General features: G+C 33.2%; 1 protein-coding gene across 45 annotated transcripts in view; it reads left to right on the top strand.

The window, feature by feature from the left end:
• ADGRL2 (adhesion G protein-coupled receptor L2) overlaps window positions 1-24485 on the top strand; it is a 681918-nt gene that overhangs the window by 524594 nt on the left and 132839 nt on the right. For all 45 annotated transcript variants that reach the window (XM_055116894.2, XM_055116926.2, XM_055116915.2 and 42 more), the window contains one exon: window positions 1377-1549. In XM_055116894.2, coding sequence (XP_054972869.1) covers window positions 1477-1549 — 73 coding nt within the window. In that variant the 5' untranslated portion in view covers window positions 1377-1476. The remainder of the gene's footprint in view (window positions 1-1376; window positions 1550-24485) is intronic.

Raw genomic sequence — 24485 nt, 5'->3', positions numbered from 1 at the left:
TGGGAGCTCAGAGTGAAAAATGTACAGAGCCAGCCAGCTAGTTTTGCAGGGATGTGTGCCATGTGTCTCCATCAGATTAATTTTGGATACATCATTCTTCTTTTTGAGGAAGTTTGCATTTTCCTTTGTTTCTTTGGACAGATAAGCATCTGAGGTGTTCTTAAATGGCATAATACTGATGTTGGTGATGCCTCCCTCTCCCCTGTGTCTTCAGTGCTTTCAGAGAGAGCTAAAACTTGGGCCAATTCTGGGTCATAGAGGGATCCTTAGGGAAGCATTTACATGTCTGAAACTGTGGGCCTGAATGATTTCAGATTAATTTCTTACATTATTTTTGTTGTGTTCTTAATAAAGCAAGATAGTACCTTTATAGGTAATAAGTGTTTCAAACCATTTAACATCTGCCTGCTTTTCCAATCAGGTTACATTATAATGAACTGATAGTAGAATGTAATGTACTGCTAATAGCATCCCGTGTGATAAGCTACATGAAGCATGTAGTAAATGCACAGTAGGTCAGATAATGTGCAAGAACTCAAAAGTTATCAGGAAAATTTTGTTTTCTAAATTTTCTCTATGGTTTAGTGACAGCATCGAAATGATGTAATGAGTTTGTTTTACTGAATTATGTATGCAACCTCAGAAAGGGAGGGAAGAGTTCCCTCCCTGCTGCACTTTGTAAAACTCTTTAGTTGCAGCAGGTTAAGGATAACTGGAGAAAACTTGGTGTAAGAGTATTATGTAGAATAAAATAATAGGAAACGAACATGAAGAAACTGTAAGATGTTCCTTTAACAGAAAAGTTTGTGATTTCCTTTCCCTCAGAGGCTAAATGAGGAGGCTGGATATATTTGGGAAATGCCTTCATTTTATGTGCATTATAAGGCTAATGTTTGCTGTGATTCCTCACACGACCTCAGAAAGAAGTAAAACACTTGGACAGAACCCAGCAAATGACCTGGTCTCATGTGATCCTAGAAGCCGAGAAATACTAAGTCATACTCCTGAAGTTTTTGTACACTCTCCAGTTTGGAGAACTGGATCCATAGGGGCTATGAATACCTATCAGTCAGGGAAATAAGTTTGATTTGGTGATTAGGAATGTGGCATTTTCAGAATCCCTTTGTATATGGCATTATTTTGCCATGTACAAATTTTGGCAATTTGACTGTCAAAAAGGCAGTCAACCTATTTGGGCTTTTGACTGTTTTCAGAATGTAAGATTCAGATATCCAGTGTATAGGAGCAGCTTCCATAGTGGACATAGAATCAAAATATGTTTTATATTCAGGAGAGAGAGAGAGGAACGGAGAGAGAGAATTGTTTTGTTATGTAGAAAGACCATAGAGTAAGTGATGGATTTGTTTGTTTTTCAGATATGAAGATCAATGATGCAGACTGATGGTTTTGATGAAGCTGGGCATTTATAACTAGATTCATTAAGGAATACAAAGAAAATATTTAAAGGGATCAATAATGGTGTCTTCTGGTTGCAGAATGCGAAGTCTGTGGTTTATCATTGTAATCAGCTTCTTACCAAATACAGAAGGTAAGATCCAGTTTACATTTTGTTTTTTAAATCCAGGAGAACTTGAACTATACAATCTTCTTAATATGGAAGTACCTAGAATATTTGTTTATTATTTTAAAAATAGGTGTTAAAATTATTTCCTGAATATTGAATTGTTTATTAGGTGGTTGAGTTCTTTTGATAACACAGATATGATATAGAAAGTGCTAGATATGTGAATTTATATTTTACGTGCATTTATGAAATATAACCATTCTAAATAATCCCGAGGGAACTAAATGAAAGCTCTGTTTTGGTATACATTTTACATTTATTCACTACATTTATTTTAGTAAAGTGAAAAGTATTTTGTGGAAATTTTCATCTTTAGTTACATTTGCTTAAGTGTGTGCATAATTCTAAAACTCCTAAGTTAAAATATGTAGTCTTTTATGAAAACTTACATTTTAATAATAGTTCATCTTTTTATGTTGTTTATATCTTTAGCTGTATATGTGTGTGTATATGTATATTCTTTGTAATGTTAAATTTGCATAAATATAACTATTTCTTTGTACTTAAAAATAGATGTGGAATTTTTCTTAAGCACTATTGCATTAAACATTTTTAAAATCTAGGAATAGTAATGAGTGTATTTTTCAAGACAGACCTGATTTTTAAAGAAATAAATATACTTTTGAAGCCTAATGAAATAATTGGAACCATCATTTATTAACTATATAGATTTCTGGAATCCATTGTTTTCTTAGTCTTAAATATTATTTCCACATGAAAACAACACACATGCAGGTGTTTTTTAGAGCAGGCTAGAAGTTAATGGAGCTAAGATGTATAAATGTTATAGCTAGTTGATAGTGGCAGTTATTGGCACGAAAATGTATTAATCTTGTAAAGTTTGTGAAGGGTATAAAATCTCTGAGAAATGCATATAAATTATAATGGATTTAAAAAAATTCCAATTCTTGAAAAAATGTTTAAGAATTAAAAAATTGATTTTATATGTACTTTTAAGTGATCTCACTTATACCTATTATTAAAATGATAGGTGGAGAAGGGGCATACTGTCAACTAATAGAAGTGTATTATTCCATTGTCTGTGTAATAAGCTTCAAAATGTTAACGTTTTAATTTTGCTGAAAGAATTTTACTTGAATTGCTTGTTCCAAAGTTATATTTTATCATGTTCTCCTTGTCCCTCCAGTCCCCTACGTTCAGTATATTGATATGATGTAATATAATTTAAATAAATAACAAATTTAGAAATACTTAAAATAAGAGTTTCTGTATTCAGAAAGTAAATAGTGTTCACTTGGATTTAAGTCACACTTGGAAGTTACAATCTTTGGGTTAATATTTTATTTTCAGATGACATTGCTCTTTGCTTTAGAATTGAAGATGCATCATATCTAACATCATATGTAATCTGTGTGAATGAATAATACTATCATGATAAACAGTGAACAGGAATTGTGTTTAATAATATAAATTTCTGGCTTGGATTGTTGTGAAAATCTTGTGTGTAGTCTGATGATTTTACATCTCGTTTTTGGGGAAGAAAACCTAACTGAATTCCTGCTGTTAGGTTTGAATGTTTTTATACATTTAAAAAAGATTCCAGGTGTGGACCAATGGCTCATTAGTCCACATAATGAAAAAATTTCTAATCAAGTTAGAGATCACTTTGCTTGCACAGTAGCTTAACTCAGTGGGGGGCTAGCAAACAGAGAGTTTTTTCATGAGATACTGCAGCTTTATTTTCAGTGTCATCTATCAGGTCAGGATTCATATCTGCTGTTAGGAGAAATTTCATTTTTGGCTCATCAGGCCAGGGGGTATTGCTTCTGAAGCACTTCCCTCCTACGGGTAAAAAGAACCTGGGACGAACCCATACTGCTAACTGCTAATTGTAAGAGTATACACAGTTAATACACACTGTTAGAACATTGATCCAGTATTGCATGGGTTTGTCTTAGAAAGTCTTACATGACATCATAGTCCTTTATTGCCAGAAAGCAGATAATGCTCTGTGAACATCTATAGAGAAAGCCAATCAACGTTAGGTAAGAAGGCATAGGAAGGCAGATATGAATTTAACCTTCAGCCATTGAGTTTCTTTTGGGCCCTTACGTGACTGTAACCTTTTAACATCTTACACAGTTTAGTTCTTTTTATACTTCTTTTTATACCAGTTTCTAGGTTCTTGCACGTAAACTCAGATAAGTTTTCCTGAGTGAATTCTTCCCTTTTTCCTCATTTATTGAGTGATTAAATTGAGCTGCATGCTTAGGATTCAAAATTACACAAGGAAAAATAATGCATAAGGCACGGTTCTTTTTTTTGTTTATTTTATTTTTTATTTTCCCGTAAGTTATTGGGGCACAGGTGGTATTTGATTACATGAGTAAGTTCTTCAGTGGTGATTTTTGAGATCCTGGTGCACCCATCACCCGAGCAGTATACACTGCACCATATATGTTGTCTTTTATCCCTTGTCCCACTCCTACTGTTCCCCCCAAGTCCACAGAGTCCATTGTGTTATTCTTACGCCTTTGTGTCCTCATAGCTTAGCTCCTACATATCAGTGAGAACATGGGATGTTTGGTTTTCTCTTCCTGAGTTACTTCACTTAGAATAATAGTCTCCAGTCTCATCCAGGTCACTGCAAATGCTGTTAATTCATTCCTTTTTATGGCTGAGTAGTATTCCATCATATCTATATCTATATCTATATCTATATATATTTATCATATATATATTTTCCATCATATATATATGTTTTCCATCATATATATATTTTTTCATCATATATATATATTTTCCATCATATATATATATATTTTCCATCATATATATATATACATATATTTTCCATCATATATATATATATATATATATATGATGGAAAATATATGTGTGTGTATATATATATATATATATATATATATATATAAATACACACAACACACACATCACAGTTCCTTTATCCACTCGTTGATTGATGGGCATTTGGGTTGGTTCCACGATTTTGCAGTTGTGCTGCTGTAACCATGCATGAAGGCATGATTCTTACTCTTGAGAAGCTCATGGTCTTATGCAGGGATTGAAACCTTAAATACCTGTTGGTGCCTTGAGAACATTCGACTTGAGGTCAGACAAGAAAGTGCTTGTCAGAGGACCTGTGATTACCATTCCAGTATTTAGCTTGGTTTTTCCAGTCTTCTGACTTTCAGTAGAAATCAAACATTAGGATTTTTAAGTAATGGCAACTAATTAAGATTTTGTTTAAAAAACAAGCGTGTATACCATAGAATAGCCATGGGTTATGCCTTTCTTTTTAGATCTTTTTTTTTCCTCCTGTTACAGTTGTATTTTACCTTGGTACATGATTTTAAAGGCTTCACATAATTTTGGATTTGCTTTACATCTGTACATAATGAGACATACATTTCCAAATTCATAAGGACTTACTCTGTGTTCAGGCAAACATTATAAATGTCATATTTTGTGTACACATAAAAGGGCAAATCACTAAGCATTTTTAAAGTTTGAACATGGCAAAAGCTAATTATACAAAGGTTTAATTGTTATATCTATCTATCTCTATTTTGAATCAAGTCTTACCCATTAAAATTTACCTGTTTGTGTAAGAATCAAGTCTTACCCATTAAAGTTTACCTGTTTCTGTAAAATAGGATTAATATTTTACATATTCTCTAAGCCTTTCCTACAACGTATTTTGGGGAAAATTATATTTAGAATTTCCAAATAAAAATGATTTTATACAGACCAAACTTGCAAAATATTTTGTAAATTTTTCTTATAATTGATTTTATTTCTAGAGAACTAATCTCAGATTCTTGAAAAGTCAGTTTTATTGAGAGACTGATATGCTTTGATTCTTTTGGCCAGTTTTTATTAGCATAGTACCCACTGTGGAATCATGTATCAGTAAGTAGAAAGTAAATTGAATTTTTGTGTCCTAGAGAATTAAATTATGCTGTATAATGGAGCCTTGGCAAGCATAAGTTAGACACATGAAGGCTTGCTCAAGTGACAAGTTACAAATAATAGTACTTCTTCAGCAAATTCAGTAATGCAGATTTCAGGTTGAATTCTTTATGCAGTGAATATGTAATTAGATTTTATTAGTCAAAATTTTACTTAATTACCTCAAATTATATTGTTGCTTATCCTTATTTCAAAGAAAAATGTTCTGCCAGGTATAAATGTGAGACATGCCAGAAACAGCTTTATGTATTTATTTTATATAAATCAAGAAAATATAACAGTTGTAGAAATAGTTTCTTGCCAGTTTTTACTGTACTTTTAAGTTCCCTAAGTACATTTTATAATGACTTGAGTTAATGTTCTCTCTCTAAAAAGTGTGTGTCTGTAGGGTCTTTTCACTATTTGGGTAGAAGAAAAAAAGGCAGATTTAGGGGTTAAATATGAAATAGTGAAAACTGTTTCTGGCATATAGATATTTCCTTCAGAATGGTCTGAATTTGGTGGAATGATTAGTAACTTTATCGTGCACACACACACAACATGCAGTATGCTAGTTTCACAAGGGCAGGGATGTTTTGTTGTTGTTCACTGATGTCTTCAAGTGCCTGAACAATGCCTGGCTTATACTAAGCACTCAATCCATAGCTGTCACATAAATAGAATAAATCTTTGAAGAGGTTTATAGTCTGTATAATGAGGGAAAAGACAATGAGCAGTGGTAATAAGAGTGTGATAAGTGCCATAATAATGATATTCACAGAGGCATTGGGATGAGCGATAGTTGGATGGTTGCATGTGTGTTAGGAAATTCTTGTAGTTGGAAGTGATGATACAGCAGAATCACCTGGAAGATCTGCGGTGGGGCCCAAGCATTAGTTAACATTACTGACAAATTGCAGGGTGATGCTGATGGTGTTGCTCAGCATCACACTATAAAAGCCACTGTGTATTGTATGTGCTTAGGGGTGGTTGTGGTGAGGGTAGGGGTGCATGGGTGTAGACATGGTACAACTTTTTCAAAAGTATTTTTGGAAAAAATGATGAGATGATTGATCATGATTCAGAAGTTAGTATGCAGTTGTTTCTTGGGAGTTAGTGTCTGTTTCTTTGCAGATTGTTCTTTATTCCCCTGATTAGGCTTCTTGGGAATAATTTTAGTCTTCAGAAAAGGATTTTTTTTTTCTTTTTGCGCTTTTTTTTTTTTTTTTTTTTTTGGAGATGGAGTCTCACTCTGTCTCCCAGGCCGGAATGCAATGGGATGATCTCCGCTCACTGAAACCTCCACCTCCCGGGTTCAAGGGATTCTCCTGCCTCAGCCTCCCAAGTAGCTGGGATTACAAGCACCTGCCACCATGCCTGGCTAACTTTTTTATTTTTAGTAGAGATGGGGTTTCACCATATTGGCCAGGCTGGTCTCTGACTCTTGACCTTGTGATCCACCCACCTTGGCCTCCCAAAGGACTGGGATTATATGCATGAGACACCGCGCCCAGTCTTTTTTGCTCTTTTCAACAGTATACTCAGAAAAAAATTTTGAAAAATTTACACCAAATTGGAAAAAAACATATTTTTCCTCTTAGGGATAAATTCTCTGTTTAGTAGAGCTCTTAAAACTCTTGTTTCAATTTGTCTCTTTCACTCTAATACCCTGGTTCTTTTCTTGTTGAGAATAACTACATGGCCAATGCTGTGATACCACTGAATTGACTTACTGTGGGGATTTCAGATTTCCCAATCTAACAAAATTGACTACTTTTGTTCATTTCAGTATATTTGATTAGTTGAAGTCTAGGAGGTAAATTTTCAGCAAGGTACTTGGGGATTTGGCTGTAAACCTAATGGGAGTCACAACTCCCATTAAATTAATAGGAATTGTGTATTTGTGCCCGCTGCATAGCAAATGTAACTTTATTTTCTAAATTCACAAATTATGTAAATTAACACCCAGCTAAAGCAATGAATTTTTTAAAAATTACTATTATTATTTTTTGAGACGGTGTCTTGCTTTGTTGCTCAGGCTGGAGTGCAGTGGTGCGGTCTCAGCTCACTGCAACCTCGGCCTCCTGGGTTCAAACAATTCTCCTGCCTCAGCCTCCCAAGTAACTGGGACTACAGGCATCCACCACCACGCCTGGCTAATTTTTGTATTTTTAGTAGACACGGGGTTTCACCATATTGGTCAGGCTGGTCTCAAACTCCTGACCTCGTGATCTACTTGCCTTGGCCTCCCAAAGTGCTGGGATTACAGGCATGAACCACTGTGCCCGGCCAAAAAAATGATTTTATTTAAGAAAATACTTAACTGTATTGCTCTTAGGACACTTTAGATATTCTTTATTTTGTTTCATGAGTATATTGTAATTTGATTGCAGCAGCTGTCTTCTCCATAGGTAGCGATAATTCAGTTTTAAAAATATAAATCTTAATGCCTTTACAAATTGTATGATGTTGTTATCTTCTCTTGCAAAAATCAAATTATTATAGTATTACTATCAGCATTCAAGATGAAGGTAAATATGTTCCAAATGTGACTCAAAGTTGCCGAAAATAAAATTAAGCTTAATCGGATACACTGGCATCTTTTCAAAAGTTAATTTGAATTATACTTTGGTCATCTTATATACCAATATTTAGTGTCAGAATATGCCATGTTTCATAAATGAAGATAAAGTTCAAGTGCTTGATTGTCGATTTTTTTTTCTTCCCACTTTTCCTCATGCTTTTTTCTTGATTCCATCCTCTTTTGCCTCTTTTTCATTTGTGGAAAAACTTTGTTTATCCACAATCTTCGTTGATTCACCAATAGGTCTTGTTGTTGGCAGAAAAAGTATTGCAAATGTGTATGTCATTCACAACAGTCACCCAGCAGACCTCAAAAATGTTATATTGCGTGGCTGTTTAATTTCGGTAAACCTCCATTTTCTGACAGAAAAGACCATATCAAATATTTAGTAAATAAATTTGTTTTTAAATAATAATTTGCTTAAAGTAAAAAGGTTATTAGCTCATGCATACTAGAGTAAATTTTAGAAATACCTATTTTACATCCACATTAGGCATTTACACAGTTATTTTTATAGTTTGAAAGAACCAATAGTGTATTACAGGGAGTTTAATTAAAAGCACAGGAGGCATTTAAAGCACCTTAATTTTGTGGAACTGTGATTCTGTTAATTTCTCATTACTCATTAATTTCAGCATTGAAGCTCTTCATTTTTTGAATTAATACACTTTAATTTTTTAATATACGATAGCTTGTGATATTAGAGAATAAGATAAGTGATTGAACACATCTGAAGACCACATCGGAAGACTATTGTAGAACATGCTGTGTCTCAAAAAACTGATTTATCTGCCATATTACTAAGGGAGTGTCTTACTAAAACATATGCTTGATACCCCATGGTACTCTATTTTCTTTTCCTCTCCTCTGCAAGACAAAGAATGACATATGACAGCCATGCAGGCTACACATATTAGACATCCATTTGGATTAGTGAGTATCTCATGGCATCTTTCAACCCTATTCCTGAACTCCTTTTGTCAACTTGACAGAAGTGATTCCAGGAGAATACCTAGTCCCAGCCTTGGGATCTCCTGGCTCAAATGTAAAGCTGAGAAGGGAATACGTATCAGCACTTCAGGAAGCAGAAACAACATTTATAATCTCTTCTTATCAGCATGGGACTCTCCTGAGTTTGACTTTTATGTCTGCCATAATTCTTGCTTTGAGGGCTTATTTTTCTTAAAAGTGTTTTTTTCTTCTGATTTTGAATGTATATATCTTCATGAGAAAAGAGAAAATTAAAAAAATTAAGATAAAACTTTTAGAAGGTTCATAATTCTGTGACTTTCTTATGCGGCAGCACATTTCTTTTCTGTTTTTCCACCTATACACATACTTCATATGCATAAAGCCAAATTATGTATAAATACAAAATTAGGTTATTTATCTACATATACTCTTATATTCATATTTTCACTTTTAATTATCAGAAACAGTACTATTATGCCATTACATATTTAGATAATGAATGTTAACAGATGCATAGTAATTTATTTAATTATACAAATTTAATACAAATTATTTAATCCTCCTTTTCTACTTGCCAGCCATTTGTACTTAATTTCTTTCAAGTATAAGTAAAATACATATCTATATAATTATTTTTCCTTCACAACTGGTTATTTCCCGAGGATAGAATTCTATAATTCTGATAATTGTACTGGAGATATAGATATCTTTCAAATTGGCTTTTTTGAAAAGTTAAACCTATGTGCACACATTGATGACCAGTATATAAATCCATGCACTTTACCAACAATGATCTTAAATTTTAAAGAGAATTAACACTTTGATTTGTAAAAAAGGGTATCTGATTATAAATTAAATTTGTAATTTGGGGGATACTTCTGAGGACAAAAACATTTTTTGTAGATTTATTTATTGGTTAGTTGTCATTTTGATATGAACTTTTTGTACACTGCTTTTGCCAACTTTTCTGTTTGTATTGCTAATACTTTTCTTTTTTTTTTACAATTTATTGATAATCCCCTTTTTTCATTTTTATTATAAAAACCTATTTTTGCCTTTTAGTTTAATTTACACTGTTTAAAATTTTTAATGAAAACTTCAAATAGAAGAGAGAAATTCGTAGCATAACACTAATCGCAGGTTTAACAATTGTCAAGATATTGTTACATTTGCATTATTGCACTCTTTCTTCTTCTTTCCTTTTTGTTATATAGCCATTTTCTTTCGTGAGACCTTCCATTATTTTATGCTTAAAAATGTATATCTTGATCTCAGTTAAATATTTATTCACTTACATTTCCCTGTAGCTCTTAAATATTTTTATTTAAATTTTGAATCCGTCAGGAATTAACGTTTTTATAAGGTGAAATCTAAGGTCTTTGATCATTTAATTTAAAATCAAGTGAACTAACATTAAACCAACCCGTAAGAATTAAATTTTAACCAACACAGTAGTTGAAGTTTGGAACATAGCCAAATTAAAAATGGATGATGGATGATAGTTGAAAAAACAAAAAAGAAAAAGAAGTAAACACTGTTTATATCTACATAGATTGAATTGTGAATGAAAATGTGACTGTTCTGAATCCAGTAATATATCAGTGTTCTTCTCTCCTTAAATGATTTTTGTATCCCATGTATTTAATAAAGTTTATTTTTAAGAGTTTTTATGTTGTTAAACAGCCGAGAGAAGCAAAAGCATGACTGTAGAGATAGATTAAAATGTCCCACCATGAAGATGAAGTTCTACATTTTAGGAATTTTGGAGTTTCAAGAAACATAAAGAATTTCCTGGAAAAAAAAGAAGGGATTTGTATGAAGCCTGGTTAAGTTTTGCACAGGGATTTAATCTAAAAAAAGGATCCAAGTAAAATTCTTATTTTGTTGCATATTTACAGGGTGCATCTTACTATTCCTGTACCCATCTCTTTGTATCTAATTGTTGTGTGTTTGTGTGTGTGTATTAATCATTAATTAGTTCTCTTTTCCCTTACTGATTCTACTTTTTCTCTTTGTAGTACTAAAATCTAAGCCAGGTGTTAGATATGCCTATATGAAGTTCAGGCTTTGGTTAGAGACAATATAGTAGGTTAATACAAGTCAGAGACTTCCTTATTTTAGTTACACATTACAATAGAAAGCCTGTTGGATTTTAAGAGGCTACTTTTATATGGTAGATTGCTGTGATGAGGCGATGTTGACAGGCTTTTTAAAAAGTTGGTAAGTAAAGTGAAGGAGACAGGTGCTGTAGGTTGAGTTTATTTCCTTGTTTAAGGAAAGTGGTTTTTTTTTTTTTTTTTTTTTTTTTTTTTTTTTTTTTTTTTTTTACAGTTTTCTTGTTTGGTTGCTTTTGGTAGATATGTTGAATACCTGAACATTTCTCCAGTTGGAAGGAAGGGAAATGGAACCCATTGTACTGGTAGGAAGGCTCATTCAGGGAAGTAAAGAATGTGTATTAGGATCCAGAGAGAGGAAAGATTCAGGAAGAGATGTGTACAGCCGCAGAAGAAAGATGATGGAGGTCATGCTGGGCTTTAAACATCTTATTTATCTAGAATAGTGCCCCTCAAAAGTTAATGTGCATATAAATCACTCAGGGATCTTGTTAAAATGTAGATTCTTGCTTCAGTAATCTGGGATGGACCTTCTGAGTCTGCATTTCTAATAAGCTCCCAGGTGATGCTAAGGTTGCTGGTCTGTAAGAGAATGTCTGTATTAGGGAGTTTTGGTTATTAAAATGTTTGGTCTAGAAAATGAGAGTTTACATGACAGTGACTTCCGCTGTTAAAAATCGAGGTTTGTTTTAAACCCAAACAACCATAGTTGAAATATAGAAATAACATCACTTTCAGTTGTATAACTCATTTTATTAAAAAAGGAACTAAGCTACCTTGAAACTTTACTGAATATTTTTACATTTTGTTGCACTTCTAATCCTATTTTATATGCCTTCTATTGACCTTCTATTAACCTGGTGAGTTGCTTTGAAAAATCCCTGAGTAACAATGCAGCCTGACCCTTTCTCCCTAATATTTCCCTCTGTTCCCTATTGATCTGTCCTACTTTCATTCTATCATACACAGAAACAGTGTTTTTAACAGCATTTTAATACAAATGTTTTATTATTTAAAGTAACACTATAAAGTCATGTAATGCAAAGTGTATGTTTGTCTTATTTAGAAAAAGTTTATTTTTATTATACTAATTTTTCAAAGTCAACATATTTAATCAACTAATAATTGTTGTTTTTGCCTAAGTATTAATTCCTTGGCTTATCAGCACCATAAGAGTATAGGATGGAAGTACTTGATTGTTAACTGGTCATTAAAAATGGCTAAATATATTTTATCTGCCTTAGGTTATCTAGTGATTTTTCCACTTTTTAGTATTGTATAGAATCAAAGATTTTCTTCTTCTTAGTGGACACAATCTCCTTTTCCCTTTTCTTTCAGAGGCAAAGATATAGGATACTGATATGATTTGTTTTAATTTTACGATAATACCAATTATAAAGTAAATTTATTTCTTAATGAAGTTTATTAGACTCTTCAGGCTCTTAAACCACTCAAAAGTAAGTTAGTAGCAAATTTTAAATATAGACACTCCTATATAGGTACCTGAGAGGTCGAAGTATTTTTATTTTGATTTTTTTGGTGGAATTAAAGAATTTTGGACTTTGAATCACAGCTTGGATATTAGTAGTGTAAAATTTTTCATTTTACAGATAAAGAAACTAAGGCCTGCAGATTGTTCCTTCGTCAAGCTCTACTTAACTGCCAGTCCAGTTTTCTTGCTGTAGAACTTTATATTTAGCTTCAGATCATTAGTATATTTTCCTATCTCAGCAGGCTGTTACTCAAGAATATTTAAAGTATACTTTATATTGCTTAAAATTGCATTACTTAATGGTAATTATCAAACGAGCTAATTATGTCAGTTTTCTTAACGTTTATTACCATTTTAGATGAAAAACTATGTTAAGATTTGTTTTTTAGTGAAAATTATGTATAGTACCGGAGGACCAATCATGCTAACACTTCAACTTTCAAATAATCTTCCAAAGTTTACAGCCATAAGCATGTATTTTTTAAAAAGCACAATTTATCTTTGAAGTTACCAGCTATTGCTGAGAACCATTAACTGTCAGAACACCGAAAACCTGTAACAATTATAACAAGAATTGTAACTCTTACTATGTTTAGTTATCAGTTCACACAGATTATCAGTCATCATTAAAACAGTTAAAAGGCATGCTCCTCCTGAGCCCCTCCTTCAGGTATGTGTTTTGGACATTATCTTTTCCCTTTTGTTTGCTTACAACAGGAAGCTCGTTTAATCCTTTGCTTTGTTTTAGAGGTAAGCAAATAGCAACCATCCCTGTTAGCTTTCAAAAGCTCTTACTTTTGTTGCATTAATGGCACTCACTGTAGATTGTGTGATCTTGCTTTATTTACCAGAAAGCTTGCCTTTGAGAGCTGTCACTCCATTCTTTCAACAATGTTGTTAATTGACTGATAGCACTGATTGAGTGGAAAACCTTCAGTGACAAAAGACTGGATATAGGTGTGAGTCCATTTGAAAGGCTGGTGAATCTTTGCTTCTTAATCCCATTTCTATTTGCACTGAAATACTAAATACAGCCTAGAAGAACAAAGCATATTTAAAAGCATTCAGAAATGTTAAGCAACAATAAAACCCCGTAACCATTTAAATGACAGCAGCTGACTATTTGAATTAACTTTGTGTTTGGCTTAATTTGGGGCCCTAATTATTCCTAACTTACGTGAGTAGATTTCAATTATAGTATCCTGCAGGGATTTGTAGCTAAGGCAACTAAAAGAATCATTTTACATAAAGTACTTTTGTTCAACTGATTAGACAAGTTAAAACGTAATGATGTAAAATTGAAACCCTTCTGACAAGGTCCAAACAAATGGTTCTAGTAATTTTGTCCAAAAAAGGTTAATCTAAGTTTGATTTTAAATACTATTTTGGTCTTTTAGGACGATTGACTTTCTTGTAATACTGATAAGTATATAAAAATGCCTTAAGATTGCATGTTTTGGTAAAGGAGTAAGACTTTAAAGGTGAGGACAAATTTGTCACAGTGGATGGACACCTTCCTAAGTAATGTTTATTTGCTTTATAATCTTCGATACACAGTTTGACAGCTTTAAATGCATAGATTTAGAAGATAAATACATATAAATAACGTGAATGACTACTACCTATTTAATTCTGTATTTTGGAATACATTTCAGTTGAACGCAGATCAGAGGCTCATTTATGGATTTGAAATGCTATATACCAAGAAGGGACACAACATGGTTGACATTGTGCTATAGTCAGTGGACAGACTGAGTGTTTGACTCGTCCTGCCGAAATACTCCTCCCCACTACAAACAGCCACATTAATTTTAAACACCTTTACCAGAATGAAAGCTACTTTAAACTTAATTACTGGTGCTGGAGCACAATATTAAAAAAAGCATTAGCCAGCATCCATAGATCATTTTGAGGCTTAACCATAGCATTTCATTGGAGTCTTACAGCTGTCTAATATCAGTCTATTGTAGTGAGTGAAGTTAAGAGGCAGCAACTCTGTTCTATGTCTTGTCTTAGCACTGCTTTAAGTTCTCTTCGTTGTCTTCTTTCTCCCCCTCCTCCTCTTTTATCCCTTCTTTCAGTTTTTGAATATCTACAACATGTGAGTCATTGTCTTTTCACACTTGATATTTTCATTATTTCCTTTAAGCTAGTCAATTCTATGACCTGTTTTTCACTAAGTGAAACAAAATCTAAAAGGCATGGTGTGAAGTTCACAGACCTCACCTTTTTGACTTCAAAGTGAGGTTTTCCTCCCATAGCACAAATGAAGCTATATAACTGCTTCTTGAAAACAATGTCAATAAATTCATTTTTTGACCTATTCAGTTCCTTTTTGTTCTTTAGTATACTTTTTGAAAGCTAGTAACCTTTAGGAGGCTTTTTCTAATCTAAACAGGAATCCTCTGAATTTATATAGCAGCACAGTACAATACAGTAAGCCACAAGTAGTTATTGAACACTGGAAATGTGACTAATGTGACTGAGAAAATACATTTTTATTGGTCAGAGCAATTTCATAGGTACTTCTTTCCTGTAAGGCTTTGTTGTTGTTGCTGTTGTTACCTCTTACACCTCCTTTATATGTTTTAGCTAATTCATTGAAGTTAAGCACAATGTTTTATTTATTTCTGTATTTTTCATAGTGCTTAGGCATTCAAAACTATTTTAAATGATTGAGAAGCACATTCAAAGAGACTTAGTACCAAAGCTACATTTTAAATATATACTTAATTTATAGGGCAGGGATTTCACTAATGATCACCCAAAACCAATATGGTTAGTTTATGAATATCGAAAACAAAGGAGTGTCCATGCATGCATAGTGTATATCTTGCAGGAATTCAGCCCTTAGGATTAACAGCTAAGTATACTTTAAGCATATTTTAATAATTATAGCAAGCCCTAGTTATTTACTGCAGCCTCAATTCTTATTAGGAGATTTTGATAGTTGTTTAAATTATTTGGATGGTAATAACCTACACTGAAGTCAGCTAACGTTGGCTTCTCTTCCCTAAATATGGAACTTCCTTCTTAAAATCCATTGATGAACCCAGCTAATATTGCCATTTGCTTTTTATGGTTTGAGAATATGTTTTAGAGTATAAGTAATTATGAAGGTATCAGTTAAAAATGATGAGTAATGAATATCTCTAGTCATTTCGAAAATTCTTGTGATCTTGTCTTGTGAATTCTTTAGTAACTAGAAAATCCTCTGTGATTTTAGCTTAAATATAAGGAGGACATTTTATCTTCATAATGGGTAATGATGTATTTTATTATAATGATATTTTATATAGATTTATACATCACACCTGAAAATATATTACTTTTTTGGTTCTTAATGACTTTTGGCTCTTTTTCTTAATTACTTTACTGTTAATATTAAAATGTTTATAGCTTGTAATATATAAAAATTCGTAGCTTTTTTGGGGAAATTGTCATAAAATGCCACTTAAATTTGTGTGTGTGTGTGTGTGTGTGTGTGTGTGTGTGTGTGTATGTGTATGTATTCTGGCTGTCAGAATTTCTTATTTTCCATGTACGTTTGCAAATGAATTTCTGATTTACCATTCTGTCTCTGGGTCTAATTTAGAAAAAGAAATAGCAAATTCTATGTTTAGTAGAAATTGAGGTAAATACACAGTACAACTATAGGATTTTTTTAATATATTAATTTTGAAGAGGAAAGCATCTGACTTAGAATGGCGAATTGAAAAATTATTATATTCTGTACAATGATGAACTATTCTAGCCTCAAGTACTTGGTAACTAAAATGTTTGCTCAGTAAACGTAAGAATTTTTCATTGACATATTCAGCATGGATTTGAGGTTTCAGAAGTGCTAGTTTCTAATCCTAACATCTAATAGTTCATTACCACCTCGTTTTAAAACAATAGTGGTATCTCTCAAATGAAAGCATTATTTTGTCAGACTTTATTCCTGCATGGTTTACATTTGTTTTAGAAAGTCAGTCCACTTTAAAAATGAAAGTTTGGTACCAGTGAAAGTAGCTGAAAAGAATGTATTGCTGTTTGATAAGTCAAATAGAAGAGGAGTGTTAGAACAGATGAAAAACCTTCCAGGTAACCGCCTGGTAAGAGAAAGATGGAAAGATATAGCTTCTTTTGGGAAGAGATACTTATGAATCTAATCTGAGATGTATGTGGGAAAAAAATTTTTAAAAAGCTGTATTCTGTAAGCATAGTTGCTATGTTTGTCATTTAATAATGAAGAGAATAAGAAAATTCTCCCCGATACAACATTGACTTAATTGTCCTTTTATAATACTTCTTCAAAGTATGATCATTATGAAATGAAAATGTGAAAACACTTGGAGGAAATGAACCTCCATGGATTTGAGTAAAAATTTATTTTCCTTTTTATTTAGCATTTGCAAATGTATATCTGATGTGCCATGCTGTCTCTAGCTGTGTGTCTCGCTGGCTTATTTCTGTTCTCATCCTCTCTGTCAACTTAGAAAAAAAATTAGTAAATTCTGTGTTTATTAGAAATACATACTTTCATGGTTATGACAGCTGAGAAGTACTGTACTATGTAAATAAAGATACACCAACATAATGAACTTTTTAGCTTTATTAAATTATTTTTTAACAGTGCTTAAGAAAAATCTTATTGGTATTTAATCTGTATGAAGATCTGATACTTTAAATTTAACCTGTAAAAATCAACATTTTTTTGGTATAGTAGAAAAACAAACTGAACTGTCAGGTCATTCCAAGAGCGAAGAGGCAGATGCAGCTGGTCCAGAGGAGAGGCTCTAGTTGGTGCATAAAAAATATATGTCAGCATTTTGACACTGCATTCTTTTGGGGTATCTGTTATCACTGAATAGGAAACTGTTTCAAATTGACAGGCAGACAGAATGTTGTGCTGAATGTGTAAATTGGAATTATCACATCTAGCAGTTCCCTTCACCAGGTGCTGGGTTGGAACTTGGTTCTCCACTAATCGAGAGAGTGCCAGGAATAGTTTTATTTGCTAATTATCCTTCATCTCTTCCAATCTAGTTTTTTTAGTAAACAGCTTGCCCGGGTGTTTTTAGGAATACCTAGCAGGACAGTGTAAGACTGCAGGTGCTTATGTGGCAAGAGGATGCCATACAGAACACTGAAAACACCTATATCCATCTGTGTGAAAAAGATGATTGCTTTCAAGAGTTTTACCCCCTAATGTCCTGAGAATGCTGCTTGTCAGTAGTTTGTTGGCCCAGAGATCCTGGTGAGGGCAAAAAAGTGGAGGTTGGTGTTTTTAAGAAAACTGGAACATTTTATTTGGTTTTATCTTTGAATCTCTTTAAAAACTTTATGATTTGCAACCTATGTGAATAAGCAGTGAAATTTTCAAAGACTGTAAAAAAGAAAGCAAATAAAGTATTAATAAAGAAATATTAAAGATGATTTTTTTGTTTCTTCAAGCTTTGTGGTCTTACTGGAAAGATTTACTGTAACATGATATACGGTTAAGGTTTTTATTTTTCTGTCATTTTTTTCTAAGAAATTGTTTCATAATATAATACTATGATGTTTGAGAACAAAATTGAGAATTTTATGCTTTATAAATTTATATCACAAGATGTTACTAAATACTGCTCAAATTAAAGCAGTATTTGAGCAGTATGCTCAAATTGAAGCATTTATAACTGTTACCTTTCTTGAAATGTAATAAGTTGGATCACAGAATTATCCTTTAATTAGTTCTGTTAATCATGTTTTCTTTTTTTGTCATAAATATATTTTTAAAAGAGTTTATGGCCTGCCTTTTGCCTATTCTATGGGCAGTGAATTTTCTTAATAAATTTTCCAGTGTAGGTTGCATTTTCTGTTTCTGTTTTCTAATCATCTTTGCATTATGGCAAGATAAATGCCAAGTGCTCAAAATGAAGATTTTATGAAAATGTTTTATAGTTTTCCTTGGACTCTGAAAGTTGTCATGGCATTTCTACAGCCACTCACATTACAGTGATACTGCCGAACCACTGGATTTATCCTGTCAGCTTTGGTTTAGGATTAGGCAGTGTAGTCATTTGTATTGACTTGGTCTCTGTTTTCTTTCACTGACATACCCTGTAGTGAAATTACATTTGTACGAGTATCTCATGGGAAAGACAGAAAGTATAATATACTCAAAGGCAGCAACTTTTGGTGTAACGTCCAGTGGTTCAAATTCTGACTCTCATCAGCTATGTGAACCTGTACAAGTTATTTAACTTGGGTTTTCTTGCTTATTATAAAATTGGGAAAATGCCTCTATTTTAGAACTGTTGATGCTTAGAAATGAAATGTTTAAACATTTATTAATCAGTGATTGTTGAACATTTGCCATGTGCTCAGACTATGCAGTGTGCTAGGTATGGGTATTATCTTAAAGGAACTTAACAATAATGGTGGTACCTTATGACACCTAAAGGGGAACCCAGAGAGAGCTGCATAGGTGGCATACTCAGCTGAAACTCAAACAGCAGAGATATCTGAATGAGCAAGAGGTGACCAGCTGAGAAAAGTTCTTCTGAGCTCCAGGAGAGTGTGCAAAAATATTGCCACTAAGAAATGGGGTGAATTGCAAATAGGTCAATGTGTGCCGAAGGTGAGGGGTGACAAAAGATAGCTCTGGATGAAGTTGGAGCCAGATGACTCATGTGGAAGAGTTAGAATTTGATCATGTAGGTGAGAGATAATCATTGAAAAATTTCAAAGGTGATTATATATTTTTATTCTGGAAGTATTTCTTAGAGATAATCATTGAAAAATTTCAAAGGTGATTATATATTTTTATTCTGGAAGTATTTCTTAGAGATAATCATTGAAAAATTTCAAAGGTGATTATATATTTTTATTCTGGAAGTATTTCTTAGAGATAATCATTGAAAAATTTCAAAGGTGATTATATATTTTTATTCTGGAAGTATTTCTTTAGGCTGGATGGGGTTGACTATTGAAAGCGTTGAGAATATTGAACAAGTTCCTGTGGGACCAGGGAATTAACATAAACAAGTGAAGTAGACAGGATATAAAGAAATGATACAAAACTGGAAAGTGCATGCTTGTCTAAAGTAGGCAGAAGCCAGGCACAGTGGCTCGTGCCTGTAATCCCAGCACTTTGGGAGACTGAGGTGGGAGGATCACTTGAGGCCAGGAGTTAAAGATCAGCCTGGGTAACATAGATAAGACCTTGTGTCTACAGAAAATTTAAAAAATTAGCCAGGCATAGTGACATGCACCCATGGTCCCAGCTACTTAGGAGGCTAAGGTGGGAGGATCACTTGAGCCTAGTAGTTCAAGGTTGCAGTGAGCCATGATAGTGCCATTGCACTTCAGCCTGGGCCACAGAGCAAGGCCCTGTCTCAAAAAAACCAAAAAAACAAAACTAAACAAAACCAAATAGGCAGGTGCTATTCAGCTTCAGGTGATTATTTTATCAGTATTTTGATACTTTTTCTTCCTCTTCTTTTTCTTTTTTTTTTTTTACGTTTTTATATTTTTTCCTTGCAAGCAGGAAGTTATGATACATTTTCAATGCGAATATGTTGTCAACTGAGCTGATATTTTTCCCCAAGAAAAGTCGGACATTGGATTTGAATGTTACATCCCCATATTTTGAAATGTTGGCAGCTAATTCAAACAGACACTGAGGGGGCAAATGAAATATACCTGTGAGCTGAATTCATCCTGTGGTCTGCCCATTTGTGCCCTTTTTCTTAAAAAATAAGATTGTTGGAGTAATCCAAGCAAGAAAGAATGAGAGACTAGAAAAAATATTGAATGAGAGTAGATAAAAGGAATGAATTGATGAAATTTCCGAAGTCATATTCACAGTAGAAGTGAGGCAATTTGGCAGATCACTGATGAGGGAAAGGGTGATTTATATAGTTTGTTCGTGGTAAGGGACAGAAGCTGATGTTTGGGAATAAAGTAAACTGGACTTTCTTGCAGGCATCCAGGGGAGGTCATATTGCCCAGCTGGTCCTTGTGGAGTTTGGAAGGTGGTGTGGAAACTGGTCATATATAGCACAGATGCATAATCTGAAGCAGCAGGTGCTTCTGGGACTCTGGTTACTTGCTTAGTTGTTTGGCTCATGGATTCCCTTTGTATCTACCTGCTTCTGCCTAATAGCAACTAGCTGTTCTTTCCCTCAACTCAGTCTTTTTATTTTTTCCCCCTTGCAGTTTTGTTTTAGGATATCTGGGGTACTTCACCCAGTCTTGTGCCACCCTGTCAGCTGCAGCTCTTTCTCTAGCTCTGGAATTGCTTCATGTTTCCCAGTTCAAATTCTTGAGAACAAAAGAAACGTATGGGCTTCTTCTTTTTGTATGAAGCCACAGCCTACATTGGTCTGAGGATCATGGACTGATTGCCCTTGAGTCAAAGAACCATGTCTTTTTCGATCAGCTGTTTTTGATTGCTGGTAGGGTCTCATAGTCAGGCTGGCTTTGCCCCTTTAGCAGTGCCTATCAGCAGATCATTTGAGTTAGAATAAACTGAGCACCAGCAGAAATGGTGATTTATTAAATATATCTAGGCCTGGTGAGTGATGAATGTCAGGAGTCAAGGTGGATCAAGAATTCACCAAGATAAGAAATACAAGATAAATGGATTTGATGGCTAATTTGTGAGCTTAGTTTAATGAAGTTACTGCCATTAACAATATAATTAATACTAGTAATATGCCAAAACTTAGCCACGCTTATTTGTAGGGCATACTTAATTACAGAATTAAAAAAAAAATTAGGGCCTTAATATTCCATGATTTATAACAAGCATTTAATGTGAGGCTTGCTTTGATCATTAAATAATAAACATGTTTAATCATTAAATAATAAACATGAGTAAAGTTTGGGAAACTTTTGTTATAGATACATAGAAATAACTAGATTTTAATGTCTCTCTCATTTTGTACTTTTAATTTAAATCTAAAAACAATGACTGCCCTTGTCAGTCCTTTACTGGATATTAATCACTGTAGTAGGTGCTTTTTATTCATTGTCCTGGATAATGTTTCCAACAGCTCTGTGAGGTTTATGTTGTTTTGTTACATTTTAGCCAAGGAAACTTATGCACAGTTAGGTGACTTAGGCAGGGTTAAATGAATAATGAAGTGATGAGATTGATTCATTCCCAGGTATGCCTGACACAGAATTCATGATGCTTTCAATTTGCATAATAATGGAAATCCATTTTTATTTTTAGATTTGGGATATTTCTAGATGTATATACTGTGGTATTTGTGGTTTAATCATGCATAATTTTAGCAATGCATATATATGTAAAAAGGAAATGACTTTAAAGGTTTATAAATGTATAAGCACTGTTCACACTTGAGCTAGGTCTACTGCAGACAGCCAATTGAGAAAGTGGAAGATGTTCCATTCAACATATGCTTTTGTCTTTGATGCCGGACATCTTACTTAACTCTATTATAATTGCGTTGACTAGATATTTTGGCATTGCGTAGTCACCTCAGTAGAAAAGCCTTTATCAGCCCACAGATGGTTCTTTTTGGTGGCAACTTTCACATATCAGCTTCTTCTCTCAAATCAGCATCCATTGACAGCTTCTGAATAGAAAGGATTTTGTTCTTGATCTATAGAGATGCAATTGAAAGATTATATTGTGATTTGAATATAACACTTCTTATTTTAAATTTCTCGGTTCTTGATACAAGACAATATTAAATAAAATATTGGATACATGAAGACATTTTTAAAAATCCATTTTTTGGCATTTTTGGAGAGAATATCATTGCCTTAATGATATTATTAATATAATCATCTTGGAATTTTTATTTTATTTATACAGCAATTAATCTTCTTTATCCTTACTACTATCAACCAAATCTTTCCTTTTTGTTAAATTGATATTTTTAGAATGGCCCTTGAAAATGTATGGGAATGTATTTTATCTCAAACGTGAAATTAAGATTTATGGTTAGTTGCGATTAGGGAAATAGGAAAAGTTAAAAATGACTACATTTGGACCAGTGGAGATAAGACTAGGAATCATAGAGGATAAGATTAAATATTATATAATCTCTAACACTCTGAGATATAAGCAGTTAGTTCTGGCCACTAAAACTCAGTATTATCCTTTTGGGGATAATAGCAGTGTTGGTTTAGATTAAGGCTACATACATAAAATTTGAAATTCTGTAAAAGGTACATCAAAATAAGGAAAGCCAGATCCAATAACACATAGGACACAGAATTAATAACTGAGCCCATAGTACTACTATTCCTTGATTTGATTTATTCATGAAGTCATTTGTTATTTCATTCAGCAAATGCTATGTTTTTGCAGTTTTTACTAAATGCAACTTTTTTGGTAGTTGGTGGTGCAAAGAACTGAAACTAAGGACAATGAATATCATTTTACTGTTCCTGTAAAATTCCTCTTAGGGCAAGAACAAAGGTGGTATAAAAATGTTTAGAACCAAGACTTAAGAGAATGTATTTCTTTCCTATTTTTGCTGTCTTCCTAAACATGACACATCCTTACCTCTTTAGATGTTCAGCTTCCACCGACTGCACAGGGTCAGTATTTGACTTGGTGTTATTTCTTAAAGTATCAGAATTGGGGTTGAGTACTTCCGTCAGGGACTGTGAAAATTTAGCACACTCTAAAAAATGATAGCAAGTATAAAGGTCCTGAAAAAAAATCATTTGCAAAATGTAAACATAAAAGACACCGAAATGTAGACATATTTACCATTTTTTCCCGGATGTAATATAAAGTGTGCCATTTGTAACTTAGAGTGCTTATTTCCTATTGGCTGTGGTTTATTTTCAGTCTACTATGGAGTTTTTATGTTATGGCATGTTAACATGCCATTTTATAGTCGTATGGCAGCTATTATTATTTATTTTTACTACATATTGGACAGTGTTGACTGAGTAAATGTAATTTTGATATATACCTCTATGAAATTAATTGTTTAGAATTTATTTAAGTAATTATGTTTGAACATTCAAATTATTTGATAACTAGAGAGATTAAGAAGATGCTACTATTAAAGATTGAAAATAATGGACAGTTTAAGATGGTAAAGGAAAATTTTGTCACTGAGTTTTACATTTTAATAATTTGAGCATCAGATTATTTTAAAACATTTGCCAATTCAGTTCTAACATGATTTTGTATACATGTATTTATTTGTATGAAAAGAAATAGTGTTGTTTAAATCGTGTCAATTCAGTGCTATTTTCTCTCTTATTGTGTAGTATTCTTTGAGTGTTGAATATTTGAATATTGTAGTTTGTTTTGTTCTTCTATATTAGAAATTCTCATGTAAGTAAAATGACCATAGAATAAAACCTTTTTTTTTTTTTTTTTTTGAGACAGGGTCTTGCTCTGTGGCCCAGGCTGGTGTGCAGTGGCATGATTTCTGCCTACTGCAACCTCCACCTTCTGGGCTCAAGCAGTCCTCCCACCTCAGCCTCCTGAATAGCTGGGACTACATGTGTGCACCACCACGCTCGGCTAATTTTTGTATTTTTTTGTAGACACAGGGTCTTGCCATGTTTCCCAGGCTAGGCTCAAAATCCTGAGCTCAAGCAATCCACCCACCTTGGCCTCCCAAAGTGCTGGGATTACAGGCATGTGTCACCGTGCTTGGCCCTGAAATAAAATTTTTAATGTTATTTAATTAATAATCATTTCATGTCATTTAGACTTTAATTTTTTGTGAGGCTTTTTAAAATAAAAGTATTTTTAAGGACTTTATTAAATCCTAAGCAAATTCAGACATCATAGAAAATTGGAAAGAACATTAAAAATTATTAGAAATTCTT

This window comes from Pan paniscus, chromosome 1 (genome assembly GCF_029289425.2).
Source record: "Pan paniscus chromosome 1, NHGRI_mPanPan1-v2.0_pri, whole genome shotgun sequence".
Classification (NCBI taxonomy): Eukaryota; Metazoa; Chordata; class Mammalia; order Primates; family Hominidae; genus Pan; species Pan paniscus.
This window is presented reverse-complemented; position numbering and strand designations above follow the sequence as displayed.